This window comes from Lissotriton vulgaris, chromosome 7, assembly GCF_964263255.1.
Source record: "Lissotriton vulgaris chromosome 7, aLisVul1.2, whole genome shotgun sequence".
Lineage (NCBI taxonomy): Eukaryota > Metazoa > Chordata > Amphibia > Caudata > Salamandridae > Lissotriton > Lissotriton vulgaris.
In genome coordinates this window covers 396,480-423,723 of record NC_141695.1, presented here as the reverse complement: position 1 = coordinate 423,723, position 27,244 = coordinate 396,480, and the positions used below count along the sequence as shown (strand labels likewise).

General features: G+C 47.9%; 1 protein-coding gene across 1 annotated transcript in view; it reads right to left on the bottom strand.

The window, feature by feature from the left end:
• CLCN1 (chloride voltage-gated channel 1) overlaps positions 1 to 27,244 on the bottom strand; it is a gene marked incomplete at its 5' end in the record, with an annotated part of 596,613 nt that overhangs the window by 174,944 nt on the left and 394,425 nt on the right. Inside the window, one exon of the mRNA XM_086928421.1 lies at positions 3,306 to 3,431. Coding sequence (XP_086784547.1) covers positions 3,306 to 3,431 — 126 coding nt within the window. The remainder of the gene's footprint in view (positions 1 to 3,305; positions 3,432 to 27,244) is intronic.

Here is a 27,244-nt window from a genome sequence, read left to right as displayed (position 1 = left end):
GATAATTCACAGTAAACAATGGTGTATCCAATCATTACCTTTGCGTCTTCCCTTGAACGGTGGTTGACAAGTTGCTAGGACCTGCCATGCTGTGCCTAGGCACATTAACAAGAGGTTGAGTCTGTAACAAAGTGCCTCTTTTTACATGGTCAGGCCTCCCTTTTTGACTGATGTGATTGCAAATTGAAAGTGCACTCAGATCAGCTAACTAGGTTCTCAGTGCCAAATCTCTTTCCTAAAACGGTACCATGATTGGCTCAGCTTCCGCCACTCCTATAAGTCCCTAGTAAATGGTACCCCTGGTACCTAGGGAATGGGTACTGAAGAGGGACCTCTGGGGCTGCATTCACAAATTGTGTCATCCAAGGGACCCCTCACCAAGGGCATGCACACTCTCATTGCAGGGTGCGAGTCTTTGTGCAGAGAAAACTGGAGAGTCGGCAATGCACACATCTTTGTATGCCATGCCCCCATACACTGCATTGGGAATAGGTAGGTTTCCCATACTACAGGTCTTACAACACTAAGTCAGGGTGCACTATATCCCATGTTTGGACCTATCTGCATGAGCAGGTATGACTCTACAATACCGGAGCCATGCTTGGATATTGTAAGTGCCCAGGGAAGCCATAGAGAGTGCATGGGTACGATACTTGTCATCACGAGTTTGCTAACTCCATGACGGCTTTACTGTATCCTAAGATGTTTGATCTCCATCTTAATAAATCCTCACTAATGCCAGTGATGGATTTATGAATAAATGCCACAGTAGCCCCTTTTAGAGGGTCCCCAGAAAACCTACCAAGGTGATGTAGACAAAACGTTAACCATCAGGGCCAGGGTAGTGCCCTTTCCCACAGGAAATGGACACTTAGAGGTATAGACACCCTAAAGGTAGGGAGCCCATTGGCTACTACTTGTCTCCCTCTTTAACATCCCTACATTTAGCATTTCGGTGGCATCCCTTGACCTTGCAGCTCAGTTTCAATGGACAAAGAAGAGCTGCTGTCCCGAGAAACTAATGACCTGATGCACACAATTAGCTCCAAACCCTGCCGGCTGCTTCTGGATTCAATCATAGTCGCCTGCTGTCTCATCCTGCAACTGTGAGGCCTCCAAGAACCTCGGTGCACCTCCAGCCTACGAAAAATTACTGAGCACCTCCCTTGGAATAGAGGAGCCGCTCCCCTGCAGCCTACAGGCACCAAAGCACGAAGTCTGATTTACCGATCTGCTGCTCCATGGTGGAGTGTGAGGCGGATAGCTCCACAGGTGTGCTGTTCCCTGGTAACTCCGATGCATCACCCAAGCAAGAAGACGTAAATCATCTCTGAAGGGTCAGATCTGTCCCTCAATCAAGTGAGAGGACACCATGACCTACCAGAGCCATGCCGTGTCAATACCCAGAGTACAGACCCCCTACACCGAAGACCGAGAAGAAAGAGCCCAATCTAGACTCCAACAACACAGGATGCAGACACCCATTAAGAGACTTCAAGACCCCTGAGACCCGCTCCAATAGGGACCCAGTTGTCTCCGAATCACCTCTGCAATCTGTCTGCCCCTGATTGTGAAGACTGTCTCGACACGCAACCCTTGGCTGTCCCATCTGCTCTGCCTGCAGCCCGCCTGGCCTGGATACCCACAAACCAGCTGTGCTTCTGTGGCCCTGAAGCCCTTGTGACCTGTTTCCCTGAGTGTGACCCCTCAGACTTACCTTTAAGTCCCCTTGTGCAGTGTGTTTTCATGGGGGCCCTTTCTTCATAGTGCATCTGCTACCAAAGACCTCAGCACCCTGCTCCGGGCTGAATCTGGGGCTCTCTCGAACTTCCGCTGCTGGAAAATTGGACCTGATCTTGCTACTAACCCACGTCCAGAAGGTGACCTTTGAGACCCCACTGTCTGATTTTATGTGCTTTTTCCTATTTTCTCCCAATTACTTCTATTGTGCACAATTGTTCACAAGTGATTTCTTTTGAAAACTTTTGAAAATCATAAGTTGAAATGTACTTACCTTAGAGAGAACTTCTTGGTCTGAAAAATTATATAAAAATCATTATTTTTAACAAATTGGCCTTGAATTTATTCTTGAGTGTGTGTCTCATTTATTGCTTCTGTAAGTACAACAAATGCATAGCACTACCCTCTGATGAGCTGAACTGCTCACCCACACTGCCACAAAAAGAGCGTTAGTATTATCTACTTTTGCCTCTGTGTACCAATCCGGGGATCACTGGGCTCTCTACACAGAGTACTAGAGTACTAGATGCTAGTTCACTCTATAGAGAGCCGGCGTCCTACCGAGTCCCAATGATACACCATCAGTTCGCTGCTCTCATCCTCCGGGTTCAAACGAGAGTCAATGGTGGAACTCCTGGGAGAGCCCATGCAGCCATCTGCCTTCACCGCCTGCCCTTACATTAGGTGACAGCTACGAAACACATTTTCACCTGTGCCCCTCAGTCTTACTGGAATAACAGTGGGAGACATTAACAAAAGCCCAGGGACTGCTTTCCATCTACCCTTGAACTACATCAGTGGCGTCCCAGTCACAGGCACAGAGGCCTCCCTAGGGCATCTCCAGCCGGCCTCTCTTGCCCGTCCAATGATCAGGAGCTTTGGACTCCTGGGCCACCTTACAGTGTTTATAGACATCCTCCTTTGGCTGTTTCCAAGTGTCCGATGTAGCGGAGTGCCTAAGACACATATTAAGCTTTGATTTATCATTGCTTGGCCGTCTATAACGCCGCACTGGAGAAGTGGGACAGGCATCATGGCATCCCCTCCGGCCTTTGCATCATGTCCTTCTATAGAGCGCCAGTGGAGAGCTTTGGACACTCACAGCTTCTCATGGGACCATTGGATTTTCCTTGAGCTGCACGAAGCTCTCCGCAGGACAAGCGAGAATGTCAGACCAGGCTTTGTTGCCCCCCACCCCCCTCCATCTCTTGACAGATCTGAATCTCTGACTGTTTCCAGGGTGGGAATGGCTACTGGTCTGAGACTCACTTACTCAAAGCTCTGCCAGCCTCTGTTATGAGTCTGCCCTCCATCGAATGGCAGTGGGAGAGGGGTCTCTAAGACACCGCAACCATCACATTTTTGTCTTTGCTTGACCTGCAGTGACTGGGAGATCCTACATTTCAGAAAGTATCTACACTAGATTACATGGATGTAGGGTTATAACATATCCCGCCACCCCTTCTCACCTTACCCAAGGTCCAATCCCACATAGGGCAGCCATTCAGCCTCATCGCGCCCCCCTGCGTCCGTTGCTCCCCCCATATCTCCACATGGACACCAACCTGCATCCTTGTTCCAGACCGCCAGCACCCGGAAGATGAAGGCACTGAAGGTGGCCGCAAAGAAGCCGCGCCAGTAGTTCCTCACTGCAAAGTAGGTGCTTGTGACTTCAATGCTGAATAAGACTCCTACAGGGATAGATGGGGTTCGAAGGAAGGCGTTAGTGAAACATTGTGCTGTGCGTCTCCTGCCCAACCCATGCAACCCACCCTCTTTCCAGAAGTTGCACAAGGTGTCAGTACCACACATTGCCTCCTAATGTGGTGGTCATAAAAAAATTGGCTTTAGTGGTGGAGAAAGTTTGGAAGGTACGTGGCTTGAAGAACCTCCTGGGAGAGTTATCATAGGAAGTGAATACACATCTGACCCGAGAAGAGGAGGCGCGACCCAAGGTGGTCGACATAGTTGAAGCAGTGCATGTGGGGGGCATGCTTTAGGTGTCTGTGGCTATCCTTGTAGAAAGGCGTGTGAGATGGAGGTCGCTGCCCTGCTGCATGCAGTGGTCACTGCTTCGGTGTGTGAGACGGAGCTCTCTCTTGGGATAGATGGAGCAGGATGTGAAATGAAAGATAACAAAAGGTTTCTTAGGGTCACATTGGTAGGGTAGTGTGTGAGATAAAAGTATTTCCACAAGTACAAAGGATCAGGGATTCATTATGTGAGATGGAGGTCTCTCCAGGTGCGTGCCGCTCTCTATAAGTGGTACAGTTTGTGAGATGGAGAATTCTCCAGGTGTGTGCTATTCTTAATTGGTGGTAGAGCATGTGAGGTGGATAGCTATCCAGATGTGTGCTATTCTCTATTGGTCGTACGGCGTGTTAGGTGGATAGCTCTCCAGGTGTGTGCTGTCCTCTATTGGTCGTACAGCATGTGAGGTGGATAGCTCTCCAGGCGTGTGCTGTCCTCTATTGGTTGTACAGCATGTGAGGTGGATAGCTCTCCAGGCGTGTGCTGTCCTCTATTGGTTGTACAGCATGTGAGGTGGATAGCTCTCCAGGCGTGTGCTGTCCTCTATTGTTCGTACAGCATGTGAGGTGGATAGCTCTCCAGGCGTGTGCTGTCCTCTATTGGTCGTACAGCATGTGAGGTGGATAGCTCTCCAGGCGTGTGCTGTCCTCTATTGGTCGTACAGCATGTGAGGTGGATAGCTCTCCAGGCGTGTGCTGTCCTCTATTGGTCGTACAGCATGTGAGGTGGATAGCTCTCCAGGCGTGTGCTGTCCTCTATTGGTCGTACAGCATGTGAGGTGGATAGCTCTCCAGGTGTGTGCTGTTCTCTATTGGTGGTACAGCATGTGAGGTGGATAGCTCTCCAGGCGTGTGCTGTCCTCTATTGGTCGTACAGCATGTGAGGTGGATAGCCTCCAGGCGTGTGCTGTTCTCTATTGGTGGTACAGCATGTGAGGTGGATAGCTCTCCAGGCGTGTGCTGTCCTCTATTGGTCGTACAGCATGTGAGGTGGATAGCTCACCAGATGTGTGCTGTTCTATGTTGCTCGTACGGCATGTGAAGTGGATAGCTCTCCAGGTGTGTGCTGTTCTCTATTGGTGGTACAGCATGTGAGGTGGATAGCTCCCAAGGTGTGTGCTGTCCTCTATTGGTCGTACAGCATGTGAGGTGGATAGCTCACCAGATGTGTGCTGTCCTCTATTGGTCGTACAGCATGTGAGGTGGAGAGCTCTCCAGGTGTGTGCTGTTCTCTGTTGGTCGTACGGCATGTGAGGTGGATAGCTCTCCAGGTGTGCTGTTCCCTGTTGGTCATATGGTGTGTGAGGTGGAGAGTTCTCCAGGCGTGTGCTGTTCTGTATTGGTCGTACGGCGTGTGAGGTGGAGAGTTCTCCAGGCGTGTGCTGTTCTGTATTGGTCGTACGGCATGTGAGGTGGATAGCTCTCTGGCTGTGTGCTGTTCTCTGTTGGTGGTACAGCATGTGAGGTGGAGAGCTCTCCAGGTGTGTGCTTTACTCTAGCGGTGGTACGGTGTGTGAGTTGGGGAGCTCTCCAGGTGTGTGCTGTTCTCTAATAGTCATACGGAATGTGAGGGGAAAGCTCTCCAGGTGTGTGCTGTTCTCTGTTGGTCATACGGAGTGTGAGGTGGAGAGCTCTCCAGGTGTGTGCTGTCCTCTATTGGTCATACAGCATGTGAGGTGGATAGCTCTTCAGGTGTGTGCTGTTCTCTATTGGTCATATGGTGTATGAGGTGGCAAGCTCTCCGGGTGTGTGCTGATCTCTGTTGGTTGTGCAGCATGTGAGGTGGAGAGCTCTGCAGGTGTGTGCGGTTCTCTATTAGTCTTACAGAGTGTGTGAGGTAGAGAGCTCTCTACGTGTGTGCTGTTCCCTATTGGTGGTACGGCATGTGAGGTGGATAGCTATCCAGGTGTGCGCTGTTCTATATTGGTCGTACGGCGTGTGAGAAGGAGAGCTCTCCAGGTGTGTGCTGTTCTCTGTTGGTGGTGCAGCGTGTGAGGTGGATAGCTCTCCAGGTGTGTGCTGTTCTATGTTGGTGGTACGGCGTAAGATGGAGAGCTCTCCAGGTGTGTGCTATTCTCTATTGGTCATACGGCATGTGAGGTGGATATCTCTCCAGGTGTGTGCTGTTCTCTGCTAGCCGTACAGCGTGTGAGGTGGATAGCTCTGCAGGTGTGTGCTGTTGTCTATTGGTCATATGGCGTGTGAGGTGGCTAGCTCTCCAGGTGTCTGCTGTTCTCTGTTGGCCGTACAGCATGTGAGGTGGATAGCTCTCCAGCTATGTGCTGTTTTCTATAGGTCATACAGCGTATGAGGTGGCTTGCTCTCCAGGTGTGTGCTGTTCTCTGTTGGTCGTACAGCTTTTGAGGTGGAGAGCTCTCCAGGTATGTTCTGTTCTCTGTTGGTCGTACGGTGTGTGAGGTGGATAGCTCTCCAGGTGTGTGCTGTTCTATGTTGGTGGTAAGGCGTGTGAGTTGGAGAGCTCTCCAGGTGTGTGCTGTTCTCTATTGGTCGTACGGCGTGTGAGGTGGATAGCTCTCCAGGTGTGTGCTGTTCTCTGTTGGTCGTACGGCGTGTGAGGTGGATAGCTCTCCAGGTGTGTGCTGTTCTCTGTTGGTCGTACGGCGTGTGAGGTGGAGAGCTCTCCAGGTGTGTGCTGTTCTCTGTTGGTCATGCGGGGTGTGAGGTGTAGAGCTCTCCAGGTGTGTGTTGTTCTATGTTGGTGGTAAGGCGTGTGAGTTGGATAGCTCTGCAGGTGTGTGCTGTTCTCTGTTGGTCGTACGGCGTGTGAGGTGGAGAGCTCTCCAGGTGTGTGCTGTTCTCTGTTGGTCATGCGGGGTGTGAGGTGGAGAGCTCTCCAGGTGTGTGCTGTTCTATGTTGGTGGTAAGGCGTGTGAGTTGGATAGCTCTCCAGGTGTGTGCTGTTCTCTGTTGGTCGTACGGCGTGTGAGGTGGAGAGCTCTCCAGGTGTGTGCTGTTCTCTGTTGGTCATGCGGGGTGTGAGGTGGAGATCTCTCCAGGTGTGTGCTGTTCTCTATTGGTAGTACTGCATGTGAGAATGAGATCTTTCCAGGTGTGTGCTGTTCTTTGTAGGTCGTACGGCGTGTGAGGTGGATAGCTCTCCAGGTGTGTGCTGTTCTATGTTGGTGGTAAGGCGTGTGAGTTGGAGAGCTATCCAGGTGTGTGCTGTTCTCTATTTGTGCTACGGCATGTGAGGTCTTAAGCGTAAAACTATGGGGCATATTTACAATATTTTGATGTAGGGCAGCACTGCATGCCTTCGAGCTGTGCTGCCCTACTTCAAAAATAAAGGGAAGGAATGGGTCTTGTCTGCAATTTACGCCGCATTCCTGTCCTTTCTGCCAGTACCGGCGCACAAACTGCAGCCAAGCGCCAACACCATGGTGCAAGGGTGTCTGTGCTGTTGGCATCATTGTTTTGGGGCAGGAAGGCACACCTTTCTGCACAACAAGAATCAAAGTAGGCGTTTTCCTCTTTCTTTCTTTGCTACCGAGTGGAGCACATGTGGAAAGAGGAAAAAACAAGAAGTGTAAATATTTATCCTTGTTACACTTGCTTTGGGAAGGCATTAGTTTTGACACTGCCCCAGATTTAAGCTATGCTTCGAATCTGGGGCAGAGTAAAAAATCATGGGTGATGTGTTGGAACAACCACAGCAACACCCACAGAAAACCCCCTTCCACTCAGAGTAAGGCAGCGCCCTACTTCATATTTACAAGGCCATGCACAGGGTGGCTTTGCGTGGCCTTGTAAATATGGGCTGGCACACTGCGCCCCCGGAGTGTCATAAAAGTGGCACTCTGGCGGCGTTGTAAATAAGCCCTCTGCTTTCATATCTTAACAGATATTTTAGAAAATATAATCTTTCCCAATAGCTTGCTTGTCAGACATAAATTGTGAAATGTACATAACCTATATTAAGACACCCTGCAGCAAAACAGTAATATATGAAGTAATACTTAATGGTGATCTAATACAACAGAAGGAAAAGTGTATAAAAGTCCTGAAGAAGGTGAAAATAGGTACTGAAAACCATAAAGTATAATATACTAAAATAATGCAGATATGTGTGGTTGAGGATTATTGTAGTTTTACAGTTAATTATGGTAATTTACACAATAAATGTTTGGATTTTCTTTTTTCAAACACACACAGAGTATTATCTTTAAGTTTAAATACACAGTTCCCTTTTTTAGAAGTATTCATCAGGGCAAAGAGAGATTATATAATATAGCATAATGTACCCCTACCTCTGCACATATGGTTTTTGCCACATAATTATTTCATGTATATATATATACATTTAAAAAAAAAAAAAAAGATACTTGAGCAAACCAGGATGCAGTATGGTGAAATCACAGTAAAGACGCCTCACAACCATTAGGAGAGATGTTTCTTTATGTAAAATAATTGTGATATACACTTTCTGAGGCAGACCATGCTGGTGAGGAGGGGGATGGGTATCATGTTCCAGGCCAGGGTTCCTTGCTTGTGAGTTATGATCCCTGACCTGACCACAGTAATAAAGACAACTCTGCATTTCTACAGGTATATATATATATATATTCACTGAAAAAACTAAAGGTTAAAGTGGTCTTATAGTTAGGAGAAAATGTCAGTCAAAACATGTAATATCAAGTTAACAAAACACCTGAAACTCGCAAGCTATCGTTATTTCAAGTAGCTTTAACCTGAGCCCTGCCATGCACAGTGTTGTTATGAATGATGTCATCTCAGATTTCATCAGTGATGTTATCAATAATATTACAGAACATGCCATCAGGGATGTACTATGTGCGGTCACAGGTAATGCATTATGAGGGTGAGGAATCGCAAGGATCATGCAATATATGGAGTATGTATTTTATGTTTACTGGGTGATCCCTTGTGTCTGGTTAAAGCTTTACCTCTCTGAAGAGCTCTAACTAGGCCTGGGCAGTAAATTCCGTTCCGCTCGCGGAATTTGTATAATGTTGCGTTCCGCGGAGAACACGGATTTGCGTGCTCGCAGAGATTTTTTACCGTTTTGCGGAGCTTTGCGTAGTGCGACTACATAAATTCCCCCCACCCCTAGCTCTAACTAGGGCGAAACACGTATCAGGGGTTGCTTTTATTCATTCCAGGTTGGCTTGGATGCTATTTTACCAATCCAAAGCTGTCATACTGTGCCTGGAGTGGTAAAAGGCTTTTGTCCATCTTCAGTGTGGAAGGCTAATCCAATGCTTAAAGACTTTCCTGTATAAATGGCAAAAGAGTTTACCCTAGATTCTTCATTGTCCTCTTTTGCGAGTCCTTAATAGCGATTATTAAGGAATCGCTATTAAAGACTCGCAAAACGGGATGCATGTAGAAATCGCAATTAATTTTGCGATTTCTACTGCTTCCTTATTTGCGATTAGCTAATTGCTAATCGCAAATAAGGAATGGCTTCCCCATGGGGAGTCATTCCTTATTTGCGATTAGCAATTAGCTAATTGCAAATAAGGAAGCGATTTCAAGGGTGCCAGGGTGTCCAAAGGACACCCTGTAGCACCCCTGAAATGCAAAAGTACACAGGTGTTGCGCACACACATGTCCAAAGGACACATGTGTGTGTAACATACAACTTAGAAAAATGCACTAAAGTGCATTTTTCTAAGTTTTCGCTATTTACCACGAAGTTACACTTCGCGGTAAATAGCGGCCCCATATTGCGAATTCGCAATTTTTAAAAGGTTCATGAATAGCATTTAAGGACTCTCTAATTGAGATTCCTTAAATGTGATTCTTCGCAATTTAGCGAGTTCTGTAATTGCGATTTTTGCATTTGGGATGATGAATCCCAAATGCAAAAATAGCGCTCGCAAAGGCCCGGATTCTTAGAATCTGGCCCTTTGCGAGCCGATTTTATTTTGATGAATCTGGTCTTTTGTCACTTTCTAGCTTAGCGTGGATGGCCCTGTTCTAATCCTCTGCTTAAAAACTCCGCTACTGAAACAGACATTTGAGGTGAGCAGATTCAGAATGTTGGTGGTGTTGTAGGGTGCTCCATACAGGAGCTGCTCTCAACCTAAACTTGGGAACAACCTAAAGTTCCCTGCTCCCGTTTTTGCATAATTTATGCGGTATATTAGGGATATGAGAGACACAAAATGTCTCTGTATTTTGGTTGCTAAGAACCTCGCGACCGTTTGACGAATCTTCACAAAACTGTGCAGACCTATTCCTTTTTCTACATTGATGGATGATGCAAAGTTTTGCAGAGATTCGTCAAAGGGGGTACAAAGAAAAAAGGAGGAGTCCCTAAACATGTTGTGGCACTAATGTGTTTTCTATAGACTTTCTACTGGTGTTTACCACGTAAAGAGCAAAACAGATTTTAATGAAATTTAACAGGAATATAGACAATGGTGTGTAGATAATCCTTTTGGGTGGGACAGGTAAGTAGGGTAAGTATTTTTTAACATATAAGGTATTTTAACTTAGTGATATCTGTAGTTGTGGTAATATTACTGTGTTTCGCAAAAGTATCGGGGTACCTATCAATGACAAGGCATTATGTAATTGGCTAATGCCTACTTTTATAAAAGTTAAAGGCAGCCATGTTGTTTTTAAGTCCACGTTCCCTGTGTTTTGGATTGGGGCTTAGATATAGGTAAGTTTTAGGAGACTTATTTAGAAGCCCCTTGCGCCGCTGGTGCATCACTTTTAATATTGGAACAGTGACGTACCTGCTGTGCAAGGGGCTTGTGAATAAGACCATGGGTTTATACTTATCGCCTACCTATTACCACTTCAATAAAGTGGTAATAGGTAGGGAAAAATTATCACGGACTACCGCAAAACTTCCAAGGAGGTACTTCCAAGGAGGTACTAGATTTCACAAATATTGTGTGTTGGACTTGGCCCTTCTGGCAGGTTCACCCATGAACATTTTGCCTTTTAATGTTACATCATTATAGTGATTTCTGGTCTTTGCGCACTTCAGCACTGTGGCGCAGTGTAAAGTGTGTGCGCTCTCTGAGTGCGTGTGTGAGTGGCCTGCCCTCCCATAGGAATGAATGGGGAATGTATGTGTCCATGTTAGTTTGTGATTTGTGGGGAGTGCAGGCTCAAGTTTGGTATGTGCGGACTCGTGTGATTAAAGGCTGCGCGATGATGTGTGCGGCGTTGATGTGTCTAGTGTGGAAGTGCCACTTCTAGAAGTTGGCCTGCCTGTGTAATAAAGTTGAAATGACTGGCTGGCTTGTGATTGGCTGGAGCTGGCTGGTGTGTCAGGCTTCGGGATGTCAGGATGGGTCTGCCCCAGTGGTGAATGGGAGATCTGCATGTTGATGGCCCGGGAGGAGTGCACCTGGGACCTGAATAGGGCTGGGCTTTCCCCACACAATGCTGGCTTCGCCCACTGTGGTGCGACTGATGACCCTATCCTAGCCAGTGAATAGGGAAGAGTGGCTGAGCACAACAGAGTGCTCCAAAACCAGCTGCGACTGGTTTTTCCCTTCACCCTGAAGCCTAGAGACAAAGGGATTTTGTGTATAAAAAGAGACTGTGACCTCATGTTAAATGTTCTTGTTTCCTGACTAGAATCTTACAGGGGCATGCTGCTGCTGGGGCCCAGGGGAAGGCTTTCCTCCATGGGCCCGGACCTTGTGCTGGGACCCTCTGCCTTGCCTAGGGGACTGGAGGACTTCCCTGGGCTGAGAAGCTAGTTGCTCCAGGTCTTTAGGCCCAGGACTTTCCTTTGTTTTTACCCACTGCTCTGGGGAACTGAAGTTCTTTCTCCCCTAGCGCCTAGGGTGCTTCTTCGCCATTTTTGCCCGTTTATTTCAACATTTTAATTGGCAGGAGCCTACCCTGCATTGTGCCCAGTACACAGGTGCCCACCCTGCGTCTTCGAATTATTTCATAATTTCCGCTGGTGCTCACCCCGTTTATTGGCATCCTTAACGGGTGCCCACCCCGTGTCCACATTTCTTTTTTACTCCGAGGGTGCCCACCCCTCATGTGAGCGCTGAGTTTGCCACCGTCCACGGCCCGCCTGGTTGTGGGCAGGGCCGCCAGGCGGAAAAGGAAGTGACGTTATCGTCCGACGTCGCGGGGCTCCCAAGCAGAGGAAAGCCCCACGGTTGCAGCCCGAGAGAGAGCGAACCTGTTGCCCGGCCGCTGTCTGATGTGACCCGGAAGATGAGGAGGGAGGCGGGGCCAGCGCCACGTCACGTCCAGAGCCTCGGGGGCTCCCATTCAGAGTCCCGGTCCCCGAGGAGCGAAGACCGGGGGAAACAAGGCACGTTGTGAAGGCGGGGCTCCCGGGAGTGAGGGAGAGCCCCGCCAGTGCCGTTGACTGTCCTGTGGGCGGGGCGCGAGGCCAGGACCGGTGCCTGCCCCACCGCGACAACGAGAGGAGCCTTTCCCCCACCGAGACCCGGTAAGCGTAGACGGCTGGGGCAGGGGGAAGGCCACACATGTGCCCAGGCACCAAAGTGGTGCCCCTTCTCCCGAGCGGGCCCAGATGGCAGCGGGCCACTCCAACGATGGCATTCTGGTAGTCAAAAGGACCTCATGTGGGTCCTAAAGTCCCGGGGCCCGTGTTTCCCCAGAGCCATTACGCCAACGAAAGGGGCATTTGTACAGAGCGCCCCTGTGGCTCCAACGACAGACACATGTTTTCTTCTGGAGCCTAGGTGGCTCCCCCGCCCCCATGATTGTTTCAGAGCCTAGAGGGATCCAACGTTTGGCGTATTATTTGTTCCTAGAGCCTAGAAGGCTCCAAAGTACGCAGTATTTGTTCCAGAGCCGGAGGCTCGAACCCTTTTGCGCAGTCTTTGTTCTGGGGGCCCGTGAGGGCCCAGGCCGCAGTTTTGATTTCAAAGCTGCCCAGCAAGTAGTGGGCAGCTGCACTGTTTAGTTTCTTTCCTTTCTAGGGACTTGTTATTTGGACTTAGGAGTGAGTCGCACTCCTTCATCCCTACTTTGTCCTTCCTCAGCTGCGCAGCACTTAGTGCCAGCTGCAGGTTTTAGGCCCTGTCCTTGTCCCTCAGCTGCCCAGCAAGTAGTGGGCAGCTGCTACGTTTAGGTTTTGGCATAGTGGCGCAACCTGGACCTCAGTGCTATTTATGTACTAACTGTGATTTATGCACTAATGCTTTGGGTGTTAGGTAATGTCCTGTGTGTAGTATGTTTTGCGCACCCTGTGTTCTGACACCTCTGAATGTGTTTTTATGCATCATGTGTGAAGCTTCTGGCCTATACCCCTAAATGTATTTTTATGCTTAGGTGGTTGTTTTTCCTAGTATAGTTATGCTAGTGAGTTCATGGTTCCCTGCGTGATATTCTCCTAAAGTGGTTAGGCTTGCGTAGGTGGTACTTACCTTTTACCAGTGGTTACTGGTTGGGTGCTACATTTTCTATTTGGTGCTACAATTGCTATGCTCTAAGTGCTACGTCTACAAAGTGCTATTTCTACCAAGTGCTAGTTCTAAAAGTGCTTATTCCTGACAGTGGTCCATGTGGCCTTGTCCCATGTGCATAATCCCCGGTAAATTCTGCCCGTGCCCCTGGCAAATTGTAAAGTGTGTGTTTACTATTTAATGTGTTTTGTATTATAAAGGCTATTTTTACATATACCTTGTGTGGAATTCCTTTTGTGGGGGGCCTGGGATGTTGTTGCTGGTGGGTGCATGCGCAAAAACTTAACTTACATATCCTCCGGGATCAGCCTTACTGCTCGTGTCACGTTACCAAGGGGGTGAGCAGGGGTTATCTTTGGAGTGTAACTCCCTTGCCCTAACTAGAGTGGTGGTTTTTGCCTGGCTTTGGCGCAAGCCTCAGCCAACCAGAAATCCAATTTCTAACATTGTGCATTACAGTGTGTGTTTTTTTTAGATATTGAATCCTTCATAAAACAAGTGTACTGAGTACAGTGTAAATACAGACTGAAGCAAAGTGGGTTTCTACTACATTCCCCCCCCCACACACACTTTTTTTTTTTGCCTGGCTTTCTGTGCTACTTTGACTTTAAAGTACTGGGTTCCTGCTGTCCAGGTTCCCAGTACAAGTGCTCTTTAACAAAACTATACCACAATTGGCACAACTTCAGTTACCACTGAAAGTCCCTAGTAAGTTGTACCCCGGGTATCTAGGGCATGGGGACTGAAGAGAGCCATGCCCTGGGGCTGCGGCACTGGTTGTGCCACCCTAGAGACCCCTCACCAAGGCTATGCACTCTGTCACTGCAGGCTGAGTGTCTTCGTGTGGAGAAATCTGAAGAATTGACATGGCTCACAGCCCTGCGTGCCACGCCTCCCATACACTGCAAGGGATATAGGTAAGTCACCCCTGATGCTGGCCTTTAGCCCTAAGGCAGGGTGCACTATATGCTATGTGTGGGCCTATCAGCATGAGCAGATATGCCTCCGCAATGTCCAGTCTATTCTGAGATGTTGTAAGTGCACAGGGAAGCCATCAAGAGTTCATGGGCTGGATACTCGTCAATACCAGTTTCCTAGCTCCATGACGGCTTCACTGATTCCGAAGGAGCTTGGTAGCAAATATCTTGTTGATAATAAATCCTCACTAATGCCAGTGTTGGATTTATTAATAAATTCACACAGGAGACTCTTTTAAAGGGTGTTGAAATTTAAATGTTATGCATTCATTCTGCTAGCGTATTTCTCTAAGTAAAGTTAGCATTTGCGGCACCATCTTAAGTTGAGCCGCCATTTTGAGCCATGACTGAAACTAATTTCTGTTTCTCTCATTTGTCTGTCTCGGTGAAAGCAGCTGCTGCATTATTATTTTTGTCCTCTCCCTCCTATTTGTATGTCTCCGAGGTTGAGCTTTGCTGTGTTAATGAATAGACTGTTTTTTGCCATCGCATACCTGTCTCACGAGATAGGCCTCCTCTCCCCTCAGAGCGGCGGGTGCAGGCAAAGTAACCTTGACGCTGAGACAACATGCACCCGGGGATTGCAAATCATCCTTCTGTGTCTCCATTGTTCACTAGCTACAAACTGGAAATTTCCAACCTGGGCTAGTCTTTAGTGATCCTGAAAATGTCAATCAATCAATCAATCAGTGACACTTATAAAGCGCGCTACATACCCGTGGGGTCTCAAGGCGCTGGGGGGGGGGGGGGCCGCTACTGCTCGAACAGCCAGGTCTTCAGCTTCTTCCTGAAGGAGAGGTGGTCTTGGGTCAGGCGCAGGTCGGTCGGGAGGGAGTTCCAGGTGAAAATGTACATTATACGTTGGCTGTTGGCAGAAGTCAGTCCCTCTACAGCAATCTAAGGAGGCTGGTTAGACCGGACTCCACTCGAGTGTACTTTCAATGAATATATCTGGTTTGTTTTTGCTACTGTCTGACTGACTCTTCATTTATGAGGAAGGCAGATACGTGGTCGCGCGTGACCCGTGTAGCCCTAACTGGGTCACTTCCTTCAAGGACCCCCAGAAAATATACCAGGTACTGGTGTGGTTCCTGACTTGTTTTCACCAGCCTGCCACTACCAGACATTTCTGACCTTATGCGGTGAAAGCCAGCACTCTCAGAGGACAGAGACAAGACCTGCTCTGGGCAGAGGTGCTTCTCACCTTCTGCAGGACAGGATGGCATTCCTGGGCGGGAAGCTTAAAAGGCAATACTGCCTTTGCAATCCAACCCAGGAACATCTAGATAGTTGGGGGGGGGGCAGGCTTCCTTTCCTGATCCACTTTTGGTAGGAGAAAAGGCAGAAAATGTGTTATATTAGGATGAGAGACCCCACTTAGCCTACTCCAACCCTAGGGTGGGGTAGGCGATGTGACCACCTCTCCAAAATGTCACCATCTTGGCATAGTGGAAAACCAACTATCAGGGCCAGGGTATTGATTTTTCCCACAGGGATTGGTCACTAGAGGATGTAGTGTTAAAACATAATCGACAGACGTAAACATGGCCGGCGTCATCTTGCCTAACAAGAGCCACTGTATGCACGTACGCTGCACCCATTTTTAGATACCGCGGCCATTTCGTACATTGCCGATCACCAGCGTGTCACCCTGACCTCGCTATCATCCCCCGCGCTCTGACAACCCCCAAGCACACATGCTAGAGTCATAAAGCATCCTCAGCGCGAACCATCCCCGGAGCCACTTCCCGTACTAAACCCCCATGCCCTTTCATCCCCCTCGCACGAACAGGCCCATCGATAACCTCCTCCCCTGCACCTGGCTGTTCGATCCGGTCCCAGGCAATAACCGGCCCCTGCGGATACAGTTTATTGCCCCCGTACAGTAAGAACTTGCTCCCCATCACAGGGGTTGGAATTATTCAATGCCACAACCCTCTTAGATCTGACCGATTAAGCATATTTCAGACCCTGCCGGAATGCCCAGCTGCGTGATAACAATCACCTGCCGAGACCGGGGAGGGGGACATTTGCTGTTGGGTATGTGTGGAAACTAGCTGGAAGCAGAGATTCCGAGGAAGTAATAAACTACTGTCAGGAATGTGTTACCCTGCATTAAAGAGTTGAGATTGTGTATAAAAGGCTATGCCACAGAGATGCAGTTAGAGCACCTCGAGAAGACATTGTGTTTGTCCGAACTGACGTGTTCTCCTCTGGAGAAATAAACCTGTTCCTCGTTTTCCAGTTCCCAGCGCCTTCCTCTTTATTTGATTAGCTAATGACCAAGTGAATCAGAGGCGACTAACGCCAAGCGGTGGGTGGTGATATCTAGAGAAAAACTGCTTTTTCACAGTAGCCCATTGTCTACAACCTGTCTCCCCTGTAACACCCCAAAATTCAGTATTTAGGTGGCACCCCGAGACCTGAACATCCGATTCGATGGAGAAGAGAAGAGACCAGTACTCAGAAGACCCGCTGCTTGAGAACTGAGGCCCTGCTGCAGAAGAAAAAGCCATCAAACCCTGCCTGCTGCTTCCAGGACTCGACAATCGCTGCTTAAGTGTCATCCTGAAACTTGAAAGGACTCCAAGAACGCCGGAGTACCTCCAGCCTTCGAGAAATCGCTGTGAAACTCCCTTGGAGTGAAGAAATCAGTCCACTGCGCACCAATCACGTGAAGTCCAGTTCGTGGACGTGCTGCTTCCCGATGACTTCGACACAGCACCGAAGCGAGAAAAGATACAACAGCTCTGGAGGGTCAAATCTGTCTCCCTACCACGTCTAGAGGCACCAGGACTTACCAAAGCTGCGGCATAACAAAACATGTCGTACTGGACACCAATGGCAAAGTCCAAGAAGAAGAGTCCACTCCAGACTGCTGAAGCACCAGAAGCAAGCACCCATCGAGGAACGTCAAGACACCCGAGACCCACTTCCTGAGTGGCCCATCTGTCCCAGTTGCCTGCTCTTGACTGCGAAGACCACAACACGAACAGCGCCCGGCTGATTTGTTCGCACTGCACCCGGCCCTAGCACCGACCAACCAGACCTAGGGGCATATTATCAAGAACGACATTAAAATTATCGCTGCTTTAGCGACAGGAAGCTGCAGCTAAAGCTGCGATAATGGGCTAGATAATATGCTCTTGAGAATTCCCATAGAAGCCCATGTTCACGCCAGTTTCCTGCCGCTAAAGCGGCGATAATTTTAACGCCATTTCTTGATAATATGCCCCCAACTCCCTTGGTCCCAAGGCCCTTGCAAACGCCTCCCTCGAAGGAGACGCACCGGATTTACTGGTAAGTCCTTTGTGCAGTGACTTCCTTCGTATTTGGGCACCCGCTTCCAAGACCTCAGCACCTCTGGTCCCGGCCAATCAGGGATGCTTCTGATCTTCTCCTGCTAGAACTTTGGACCTGCTCCCGACATTGACCTCACAGGAGAACTTCCTGAAAGCATTGCCTGAATTTCTAGGCATTTATCTGCTATTTCCCCATTGTTTCCTGTGGTGCGTAATTGCGCATAGAGGTGATATATTTATCGAACTTTGCAAAATTGCATCTCTGAAAGCACTTTCCTTATAACTGTGTTCTTGGACTTAAAAATTATATAATAATGAATATTATTTTTACAAATTGGTCTCAGATTCATTCTTGAGTGTTTCTCATTTATTGGTCCTGTGAGTACAACAAATGCTTAACCCTTTGCTAAGCCTGTCGCCCAAAGTACCCCAAAAAAAGGGTTGTTAACATCTACGTATACCTCTGCCCTCCCAGTGGGGATTTCTCGGACTCTTTACAAATTGCACTTCATTTTAGTGCCCTGTGCAGGGAGTCGGTTTCCTACACAGAGAAATTACTGCACAACTTTAAAATAGTTTTTTAAAAAAGGTAAATTTATTTGATAAAATTGTAATTCCTAGGAGAGGGCGCAAGAGTCTGTAATTTTTTTTAAAAAATATATAGAAAAACATTAATGAATTTCCCTACCTATTAACACCTTAATAAAGTGGTAATAGTTTTGGAATAATAATAAAACCACCTACTTACTTATAATTATGGCCCGATCCCAGAACACAGCTACAGTGTATGAAAAAAATATATATCGGCCTTTACATTTGCATAGGAGCCATCAACCAAATTTACGAGCTTGTCATCGGCATGTACCTATGCTGTGAAGTATTTTTAGGAAGAGTTGAAAAGTTGTAATTTTGAATGGTAGACAGTGGTGCCCCGAGGGCGCAGCGCCATACGTGCCCCATTCAGGTGAGATAATTCCAATTTTTGAAGCCAGAAATGTCTTTCTTTTGGCTGTCCCCGCCTAAAACAGAAGTTATACATTTCACAAATTATGTTTTTTAAACTCCTGATTTCCTCTTCTAAAATGTTGGCCTGTTTGCACTGAGAGCAAAAATTGTGGAACACCAGTGGCACGTGGGCGCGCCTGTGACGTCATGGCCAGCAGTGCCTACGTCATGGGACAGGCACCAACATTATCCGTATGAGAAGGAAATGTGTCTAGGCGTCATACCTTTGGCGGCCGCGAGGGGGCGCACCAGACCCATGCATGTGAGAGCGCGTGTGACAAAGAGGTAACTCGCTTCAGGGACCCGGAGGGAGGATGGACAGACGTCAGATGACGTCACGGTGCGGCCGGGGTAGTTTCATCATTTAAAAAGAAATGAAAAATACTACCAATGACAGAACTGAAGCAGTGTGCCGGAAACGCCATGTGAGAACCAGTGCAAACCAGTGCCAACCAGTGCTGGGATGAGAGCTCAGCAGGGGTGCTCACAGAGCCGAGCCGAGCCACGTGTTGGCTCGGCTCTTAGAGTGAGCCCTGGCACAAGCCGAGCCCTGCAAAGGTTTGCCATGTATGTTACACAACCAACGTCATGTAAAATATGATAAAGTCTCTTCAAGATTCAGAAACTTGTATTTCTTCAACCTTTGAAAGTTTGACGTTTATGCGTCACATTATAGCCCTGCACTGAAAAGTACTTATTAAAAGTGCTAATTTTTAAACATGAAACCCTGAGCGAACTAACAGGAAAGACAGTTGCCATTTCAACCCTGAATGTGAGTTTGAGTAAAAGAATTGCGCAAAATGACACTATTTAAGCAGAGCAGCCACGAGTTATCTAAGTTTTCTGGTTTCACTTTGTACGAATCAGCCACCAAATGGGTATCTATTTCTCTTTTTTTTATGTTAACGTTTTGTTTTGATTTCTGCAGTTTTTATATATCGAAAACTCGACCAGGAGGTATTGGTGCGCCTTTAACGACCTCCAGTTACATCACACAAGGTCACATTAAGTTTCTATAGTTATGGGGAAGCTAAGTAATGTACCCGGAATCACAGGGTCTTGAGACGACGCCGGGACATAAGACTGGTTTCTCAGTTCCAAAGTCTGCAGCTCTGGCCGCAGCGCCACGTCCAGGTTACAGGGAGGAAGGCAGAAGCCCTTGCAAGCTCGGCTCGTTATGGGCTTGGGGTTCCACAGGGCCTCGAGCCGAGCCAGAGCCAGTCTTCAGGCTCAAGCCACGCTCGAGCTTTCAGTGGCTCACCTCGCTCTGACTCAAACATCTGTCCGATCCAACTCGGGAATTTTCAACTTTTTTGTGCCGCTGGCTAACTTTTTTTTTTGAGAAGTGAGTTGTGTTGCCACCTTTTCCAGAGAAAAATACCTGCAGCTTTTCAGGTTTTAACATGTTACAACGGCCCGGCCTGATTCCGGAGTACAGAGGAGCAGGAAATCAACAACAGTCTTTTTTAACGTGGCCTTTCAGTCTTTATTTACTTTAATTATCAGTCAGGGGTCATTAAGGCAGCTGTAGAACACATTTTAAAATGTTTTCATTCTACATTTACTGTTTAAAGTATGTACAGATAATGGGGAAAAAATACCAGCTTTAGGTGATTTTACTCAATTTAGTACTGGCCGGAACATTAAAATACAGATCAGGCCAGTAGAAAACCGTACAGGTGGCGACTCTCGAAGTCAGTTGTGTCACCTTTGACCTCTTGATGCACATGCAGTCATGACGTTTGTTAAAAATGTCTGTTGTTCATTTTGGGCATGATAGTAATTCGCATCCGCGGGGTCTCGGGTGCCATATTTGCACAGGATGCTGCCCCGATCTATGGAGGGCAAAATTACCTGACCATACATGCCAACACACCCGACTCAAGCGGAAAACTCCCAATTTCTAAAGCCATAAATGGCTTATTGTAGGTGTCTCTCACCTAAGGATGTTTCTGTTTCAATGTTACTCATTGGGGAAAATAAAGTCCCTCGATTTTTCTCCCCTTTTCCTATTTGAAGATATTGGCATGTTTGCGGCACAGACCTCAACTTCAAAGTTCAAGGCTAAGATGGTGTCACAGCAGAGACGCGTGTGTATGTTGTGTGATTTTGTGCAGCAGGACCCATGTGCTCCTCCACGGACTCCTTACAAAGTTGAGTAATAAGTTCGGAGATATCTGGGTGTGTTTGGATGCGGTCAGTGAAGTCTGTGATGTCATGCATTCGGTTAACGGCGTCATGCCGAAGAATAAAGACGTGTGTTACAGAGCTCCGTGTGTGGAGTTAACGGCGTCATGCTGTAGAATAAAGACGTGTGTTACAGAGCTCCGTGTGTGAAGTTAACGGCGTCATACTGTAGAATAAAGACGTGTGTTACAGAGCTCCGTGTGTGGAGTTAACGGCGTCATGATGTAGAATAAAGACGTGTGTTACAGAGCTCCCTGTGTGGAGTTAACGGTGTCAAGCTGTAGAATAAAGACGTGTGTTACAGAGCTCCCTGTGTGGAGTTAACGGCGTCATGCTGTAGAATAAAGACGTGTGTTACAGAGCTCCCTGTGTGGAGTTAACGGCGTCATGCCGAAGAATAAAGACGTGTGTTACAGAGCTCCGCATGTGGAGTTAACGGCGTCATGCTGTAGAATAAATACGTGTGTTACAGAGCTCCCTGTGTGGAGTTAACGGCTTCAAGCTGTAGAATAAAGACGTGTGTTACAGAGCTCCCTGTGTGGAGTTAACGGCGTCAAGCTGTAGAATAAAGACGTGTGTTACAGAGCTCCCTGTGTGGAGTTAACGGCATCATGCTGTAGAATAAAGACGTGTGTTACAGAGGTCCCTGTGTGGAGTTAACGGCGTCATGCTGTAGAATAAAGACGTGTGTTACAGAGCTCTCTGTGTGGAGATAACGGCGTCATGCTGTAGAATAAAGACGTGTGTTACAGAGCTCCCTGTGTGGAGTTAATGGTGTCAAGCTGTAGAATAAAGACGTGTGTTACAGAGGTTCCTGTGTGGAGTTAACAGCGTCAAGCTGTAGAATGAAGACGTGTGTTACAGAGGTCCCTCTGTGGAGTTAACGGCGTCATGCCAAAGAATAAAGACGTGTGTTACAGAGGTCCCTGTGTGGAGTTAACGGCGTCATGCCGAAGAATAAAGACGTGTGTTACAGAGGTCCCTGTGTGGAGTTAACGGTGTCATGCCGAAGAATAAAGATGTGTGTTACAGAGCTCCCTGTGTGGAGTTAACGGCGTCATGCCGAAGAATAAAGATATGTGTTACAGAGCTCCCTGTGTGGAGTTAACGGCGTCATGCTGTAGAATAAAGACGTGTGTTACAGAGGTCCCTGTGTGGAGTTAACGGCGTCATGCCGAAGAATAAAGACGTGTGTTACAGAGCTCCGTGTGTGGAGTTAACGGCGTCATGCCGAAAAATAAAGACGTGTGTTACAGAGCTCCCTGTGTGGAGTTAACGGCATCATGCCGAAGAATAAAGACGTGTGTTACAGACCTCCGTGTGTGGAGTTAACGGCGTCATGCTGTAGAATAAAGACGTGTGTTACAGAGCTCCCTGTGTGGAGTTAACGGCGTCATGCTGTAGAATAAAGACGTGTGTTACAGAGCTCCCTGTGTGGAGTTAACGGCGTCATGCCTAAGAATAAAGACGTTTGTTACAGAGCTCCCTGTGTGGAGTTAACGGCATCATGCTGTAGAATAAAGACGTGTGTTACAGAGCTCCCTGTGTGGAGTTAACGGCGTCAAGCTGTAGAATAAAGACGTGTGTTACAGAGCTCTCTGTGTGGAGTTAACGGCGTCATGCTGTAGAATAAAGACGTGTGTTACAGAGGTCCCTGTGTGGAGTTAACGGCGTCATGCTGTAGAATAAAGACGTGTGTTACAGAGCTCTCTGTGTGGAGTTAACGGCGTCATGCTGTAGAATAAAGACGTGTGTTACAGAGCTCCGTGTGTGGAGTTAACGGCGTCAAGCTGTAGAATAAAGACGTGTGTTACAGAGCTCCGTGTGTGGAGTTAACGGCGTCATGATGTAGAATAAAGACGTGTGTTACAGAGCTCCCTGTGTGGAGTTAACGGTGTCAAGCTGTAGAATAAAGACGTGTGTTACAGAGCTCCCTGTGTGGAGTTAACGGCGTCATGCTGTAGAATAAAGACGTGTGTTACAGAGCTCCCTGTGTGGAGTTAACGGCGTCATGCCGAAGAATAAAGACGTGTGTTACAGAGCTCCGCATGTGGAGTTAACGGCGTCATGCTGTAGAATAAATACGTGTGTTACAGAGCTCCCTGTGTGGAGTTAACGGCTTCAAGCTGTAGAATAAAGACGTGTGTTACAGAGCTCCCTGTGTGGAGTTAACGGCGTCAAGCTGTAGAATAAAGACGTGTGTTACAGAGCTCCCTGTGTGGAGTTAACGGCATCATGCTGTAGAATAAAGACGTGTGTTACAGAGGTCCCTGTGTGGAGTTAACGGCGTCATGCTGTAGAATAAAGACGTGTGTTACAGAGCTCTCTGTGTGGAGATAACGGCGTCATGCTGTAGAATAAAGACGTGTGTTACAGAGCTCCCTGTGTGGAGTTAATGGTGTCAAGCTGTAGAATAAAGACGTGTGTTACAGAGGTTCCTGTGTGGAGTTAACAGCGTCAAGCTGTAGAATGAAGACGTGTGTTACAGAGGTCCCTCTGTGGAGTTAACGGCGTCATGCCAAAGAATAAAGACGTGTGTTACAGAGGTCCCTGTGTGGAGTTAACGGCGTCATGCCGAAGAATAAAGACGTGTGTTACAGAGGTCCCTGTGTGGAGTTAACGGTGTCATGCCGAAGAATAAAGATGTGTGTTACAGAGCTCCCTGTGTGGAGTTAACGGCGTCATGCCGAAGAATAAAGATATGTGTTACAGAGCTCCCTGTGTGGAGTTAACGGCGTCATGCTGTAGAATAAAGACGTGTGTTACAGAGGTCCCTGTGTGGAGTTAACGGCGTCATGCCGAAGAATAAAGACGTGTGTTACAGAGCTCCGTGTGTGGAGTTAACGGCGTCATGCCGAAAAATAAAGACGTGTGTTACAGAGCTCCCTGTGTGGAGTTAACGGCATCATGCCGAAGAATAAAGACGTGTGTTACAGACCTCCGTGTGTGGAGTTAACGGCGTCATGCTGTAGAATAAAGACGTGTGTTACAGAGCTCCCTGTGTGGAGTTAACGGCGTCATGCTGTAGAATAAAGACGTGTGTTACAGAGCTCCCTGTGTGGAGTTAACGGCGTCATGCCTAAGAATAAAGACGTTTGTTACAGAGCTCCCTGTGTGGAGTTAACGGCATCATGCTGTAGAATAAAGACGTGTGTTACAGAGCTCCCTGTGTGGAGTTAACGGCGTCAAGCTGTAGAATAAAGACGTGTGTTACAGAGCTCTCTGTGTGGAGTTAACGGCGTCATGCTGTAGAATAAAGACGTGTGTTACAGAGGTCCCTGTGTGGAGTTAACGGCGTCATGCTGTAGAATAAAGACGTGTGTTACAGAGCTCTCTGTGTGGAGTTAACGGCGTCATGCTGTAGAATAAAGACGTGTGTTACAGAGCTCCCTGTGTGGAGTTAACGGCGTCAAGCTGTAGAATAAAGACGTGTGTTACAGAGGTCCCTGGGTGGAGTTAACGGTGTCATGCCGAAGAATAAAGACGTGTGTTACAGAGGTCCCTGTGTGGAGTTAATGGCGTCATGCCGAAGAATAAAGACGTGTGTTACAGAGGTCCCTGTGTGGAGTTAACGGCGTCATGCCGAAGAATAAAGACGTGTGTTACAGAGCTCCCTGTGTGGAGTTAACGGTGTCATGACGAAGAATAAAGATGTGTTTTACAGAGCTCCCTGTGAGGAGTTAACGGCGTCATGCCGAAGAATAAAGACGTGTATTACAGAGCTCCCTGTGTGGAGTTAACGGCGTCATGCTGTAGAATAAAGACGTGTGTTACAGAGGTCCCTGTGTGGAGTTAACGGCGTCATGCCGAAGAATAAAGACGTGTGTTACAGAGCTCCGTGTGTGAAGTTAACGGCGTCATGCCGAAGAATAAAGACGTGTGTTACAGAGGTCCCTGTGTGGAGTTAACGGCGTCATGCCGAAGAATAAAGACGTGTGTTACAGAGCTCCCTGTGTGGAGTTAACGGCGTCATGCCGAAGAATAAAGACATGTGTTACAGAGCTCCCTGTGTGGAGTTAACGGCGTCATGCTGTAGAATAAAGACGTGTGTTACAGAGCTCCCTGTGTGGAGTTAACGGCGTCAAGCTGTAGAATAAAGACGTGTGTTACAGAGGTCCCTGTGTGGAGTTAACGGCGTCAAGCTGTAGAATAAAGACGTGTGTTACAGAGGTCCCTGTGTGGAGTTAACGGCGTCATGCCGAAGAATAAAGACGTGTGTTACAGAGGTCCCTGTGTGGAGTTAACGGCGTCATGCCGAAAAATAAAGACGTGTGTTACAGAGCTCCCTGTGTGGAGTTAACGGTGTCATGCCGAAGAATAAAGATGTGTGTTACAGAGCTCCCTGTGTGGAGTTAACGGCGTCATGCCGAAGAATAAAGATATGTGTTACAGAGCCCCCTGTGTGGAGTTAACGGCGTCATGCTGTAGAATAAAGACGTGTGTTACAGAGGTCCCTGTGTGGAGTTAACGGCGTCATGCCGAAGAATAAAGACGTGTGTTACAGAGCTCCGTGTGTGGAGTTAACGGCGTCATGCTGAAGAATAAAGACGTGTGTTACAGAGCTCCCTGTGTGGAGTTAACGGCGTCATGCCGAAGAATAAAGACGTGCGTTACAGAGCTCCGTGTGTGGAGTTAATGGCGTCATGCTGTAGAATAAAGACGTGTGTTACAGAGCTCCCTGTGTGGAGTTAACGGCGTCATGCTGTAGAATAAAGACGTGTGTTACAGAGCTCCCTGTGTGGAGTTAACGGCGTCATGCCGAAAAACAAAAACGTGTGTTACAGAGCTCCCTGTGTGGAGTTAACGGCGTCATGCTGTAGAATAAAGACGTGTGTTACAGAGGTCCCTGTGTGGAGTTAACGGCGTCATGCTGTAGAATAAAGACGTGTGTTACAGAGCTCCCTGTGTGGAGTTAACGGCGTCATGCCGAAGAATAAAGACGTGTGTTACAGAGCTCCGTGTGTGGAGTTAACGGCGTCATGCTGTAGAATAAAGACTTGTGTTACAGAGCTCCCTGTGTGGAGTTAACGGCGTCAAGCTGTAGAATAAAGACGTGTGTTACAGAGCTCCCAGTGTGGAGTTAACTGCGTCAAGCTGTAGAATAAAGACGTGTGTTACAGAGCTCCCTGTGTGGAGTTAACGGCGTCATGCTGTAGAATAAAGACGTGTGTTACAGAGGTCCCTGTGTGGAGTTAACGGCGTCATGCCGAAGAAGAAAGACGTGTGTTATAGAGGTCCCTGTGTGGAGTTAACGGCGTCATGCCGAAGAATAAAGACGTGTGTTACAGAGGTCCCTGTGTGGAGTTAACGGCGTCATGCCGAAGAATAAAGACGTGTGTTACAGAGCTCCCTGTGTGTAGTTAACGGTGTCATGACGAAGAATAAAGATGTGTGTTACAGAGCTCCCTGTGTGTAGTTAACGGCGTCATGCTGAAGAATAAAGACGTGTGTTACAGAGCTCCCTGTGTGGAGTTAACGGCGTCATGCTGTAGAATAAGGACGTGTGTTACAGAGCTCCCTGTGTGGAGTTAACGGCGTCATGCCGAAGAATAAAGACGTGTGTTACAGAGCTCCGTGTGTGAAGTTAACGGCGTCATGCCGAAGAATAAAGACGTGTGTTACAGAGGTCCCTGTGTGGAGTTAACGGCGTCATGCCGAAGAATAAAGACATGTGTTACAGAGCTCCCTGTGTGGAGTTAACGGCGTCATGCCGAACAATAAAGACGTGTGTTACAGAGCTCCCTGTGTGGAGTTAACGGCGTCATGCTGTAGAATAAAGACGTGTGTTACAGAGGTCCCTGTGTGGCGTTAACGGCGTCATGCTGTAGAATAAAGACGTGTGTTACAGAGCTCCCTGTGTGGAGTTAATGGCGTCATGCCGAAGAATAAAGACGTGTGTTACAGAGCTCCGTGTGTGGAGTTAACGGCGTCATGCTGTAGAATAAAGACTTGTGTTACAGAGCTCCCTGTGTGGAGTTAACGGCGTCAAGCTGTAGAATAAAGACGTGTGTTACAGAGCTCCCTGTGTGGAGTTAACGGCGTCAAGCTGTAGAATAAAGACGTGTGTTACAGAGCTCCCTGTGTGGAGTTAACGGCGTCATGCTGTAGAATAAAGACGTGTGTTACAGAGGTCCCTGTGTGGAGTTAACGGCGTCATGCTGTAGAATTAAGACGTGTGTTACAGAGCTCACTGTGTGGAGTTAACGGCGTCATGCTGTAGAATAAAGACGTGTGTTACAGAGCTCCCTGTGTGGAGTTAACGGCGTCAAGCTGTAGAATAAAAACGTGTGTTACAGAGGTCCCTGTGTGGAGTTAACGGTGTCATGCCGAAAAATAAAGACGTGTGTTGCAGAGGTCCCTGTGTGGAGTTAACGGCGTCATGCCAAAGAATAAAGATGTGTGTTACAGAGGTCCCTGTGTGGAGTTAACGGCGTCATGCCGAAGAATAAAGACGTGTGTTACAGAGCTCCCTGTGTGTAGTTAACGGTGTCATGACGAAGAATAAAGATGTGTGTTACAGAGCTCCCTGTGTGGAGTTAACGGCGTCATGCCGAAGAATAAAGACGTGTGTTACAGACCTCCCTGTGTGGAGATAA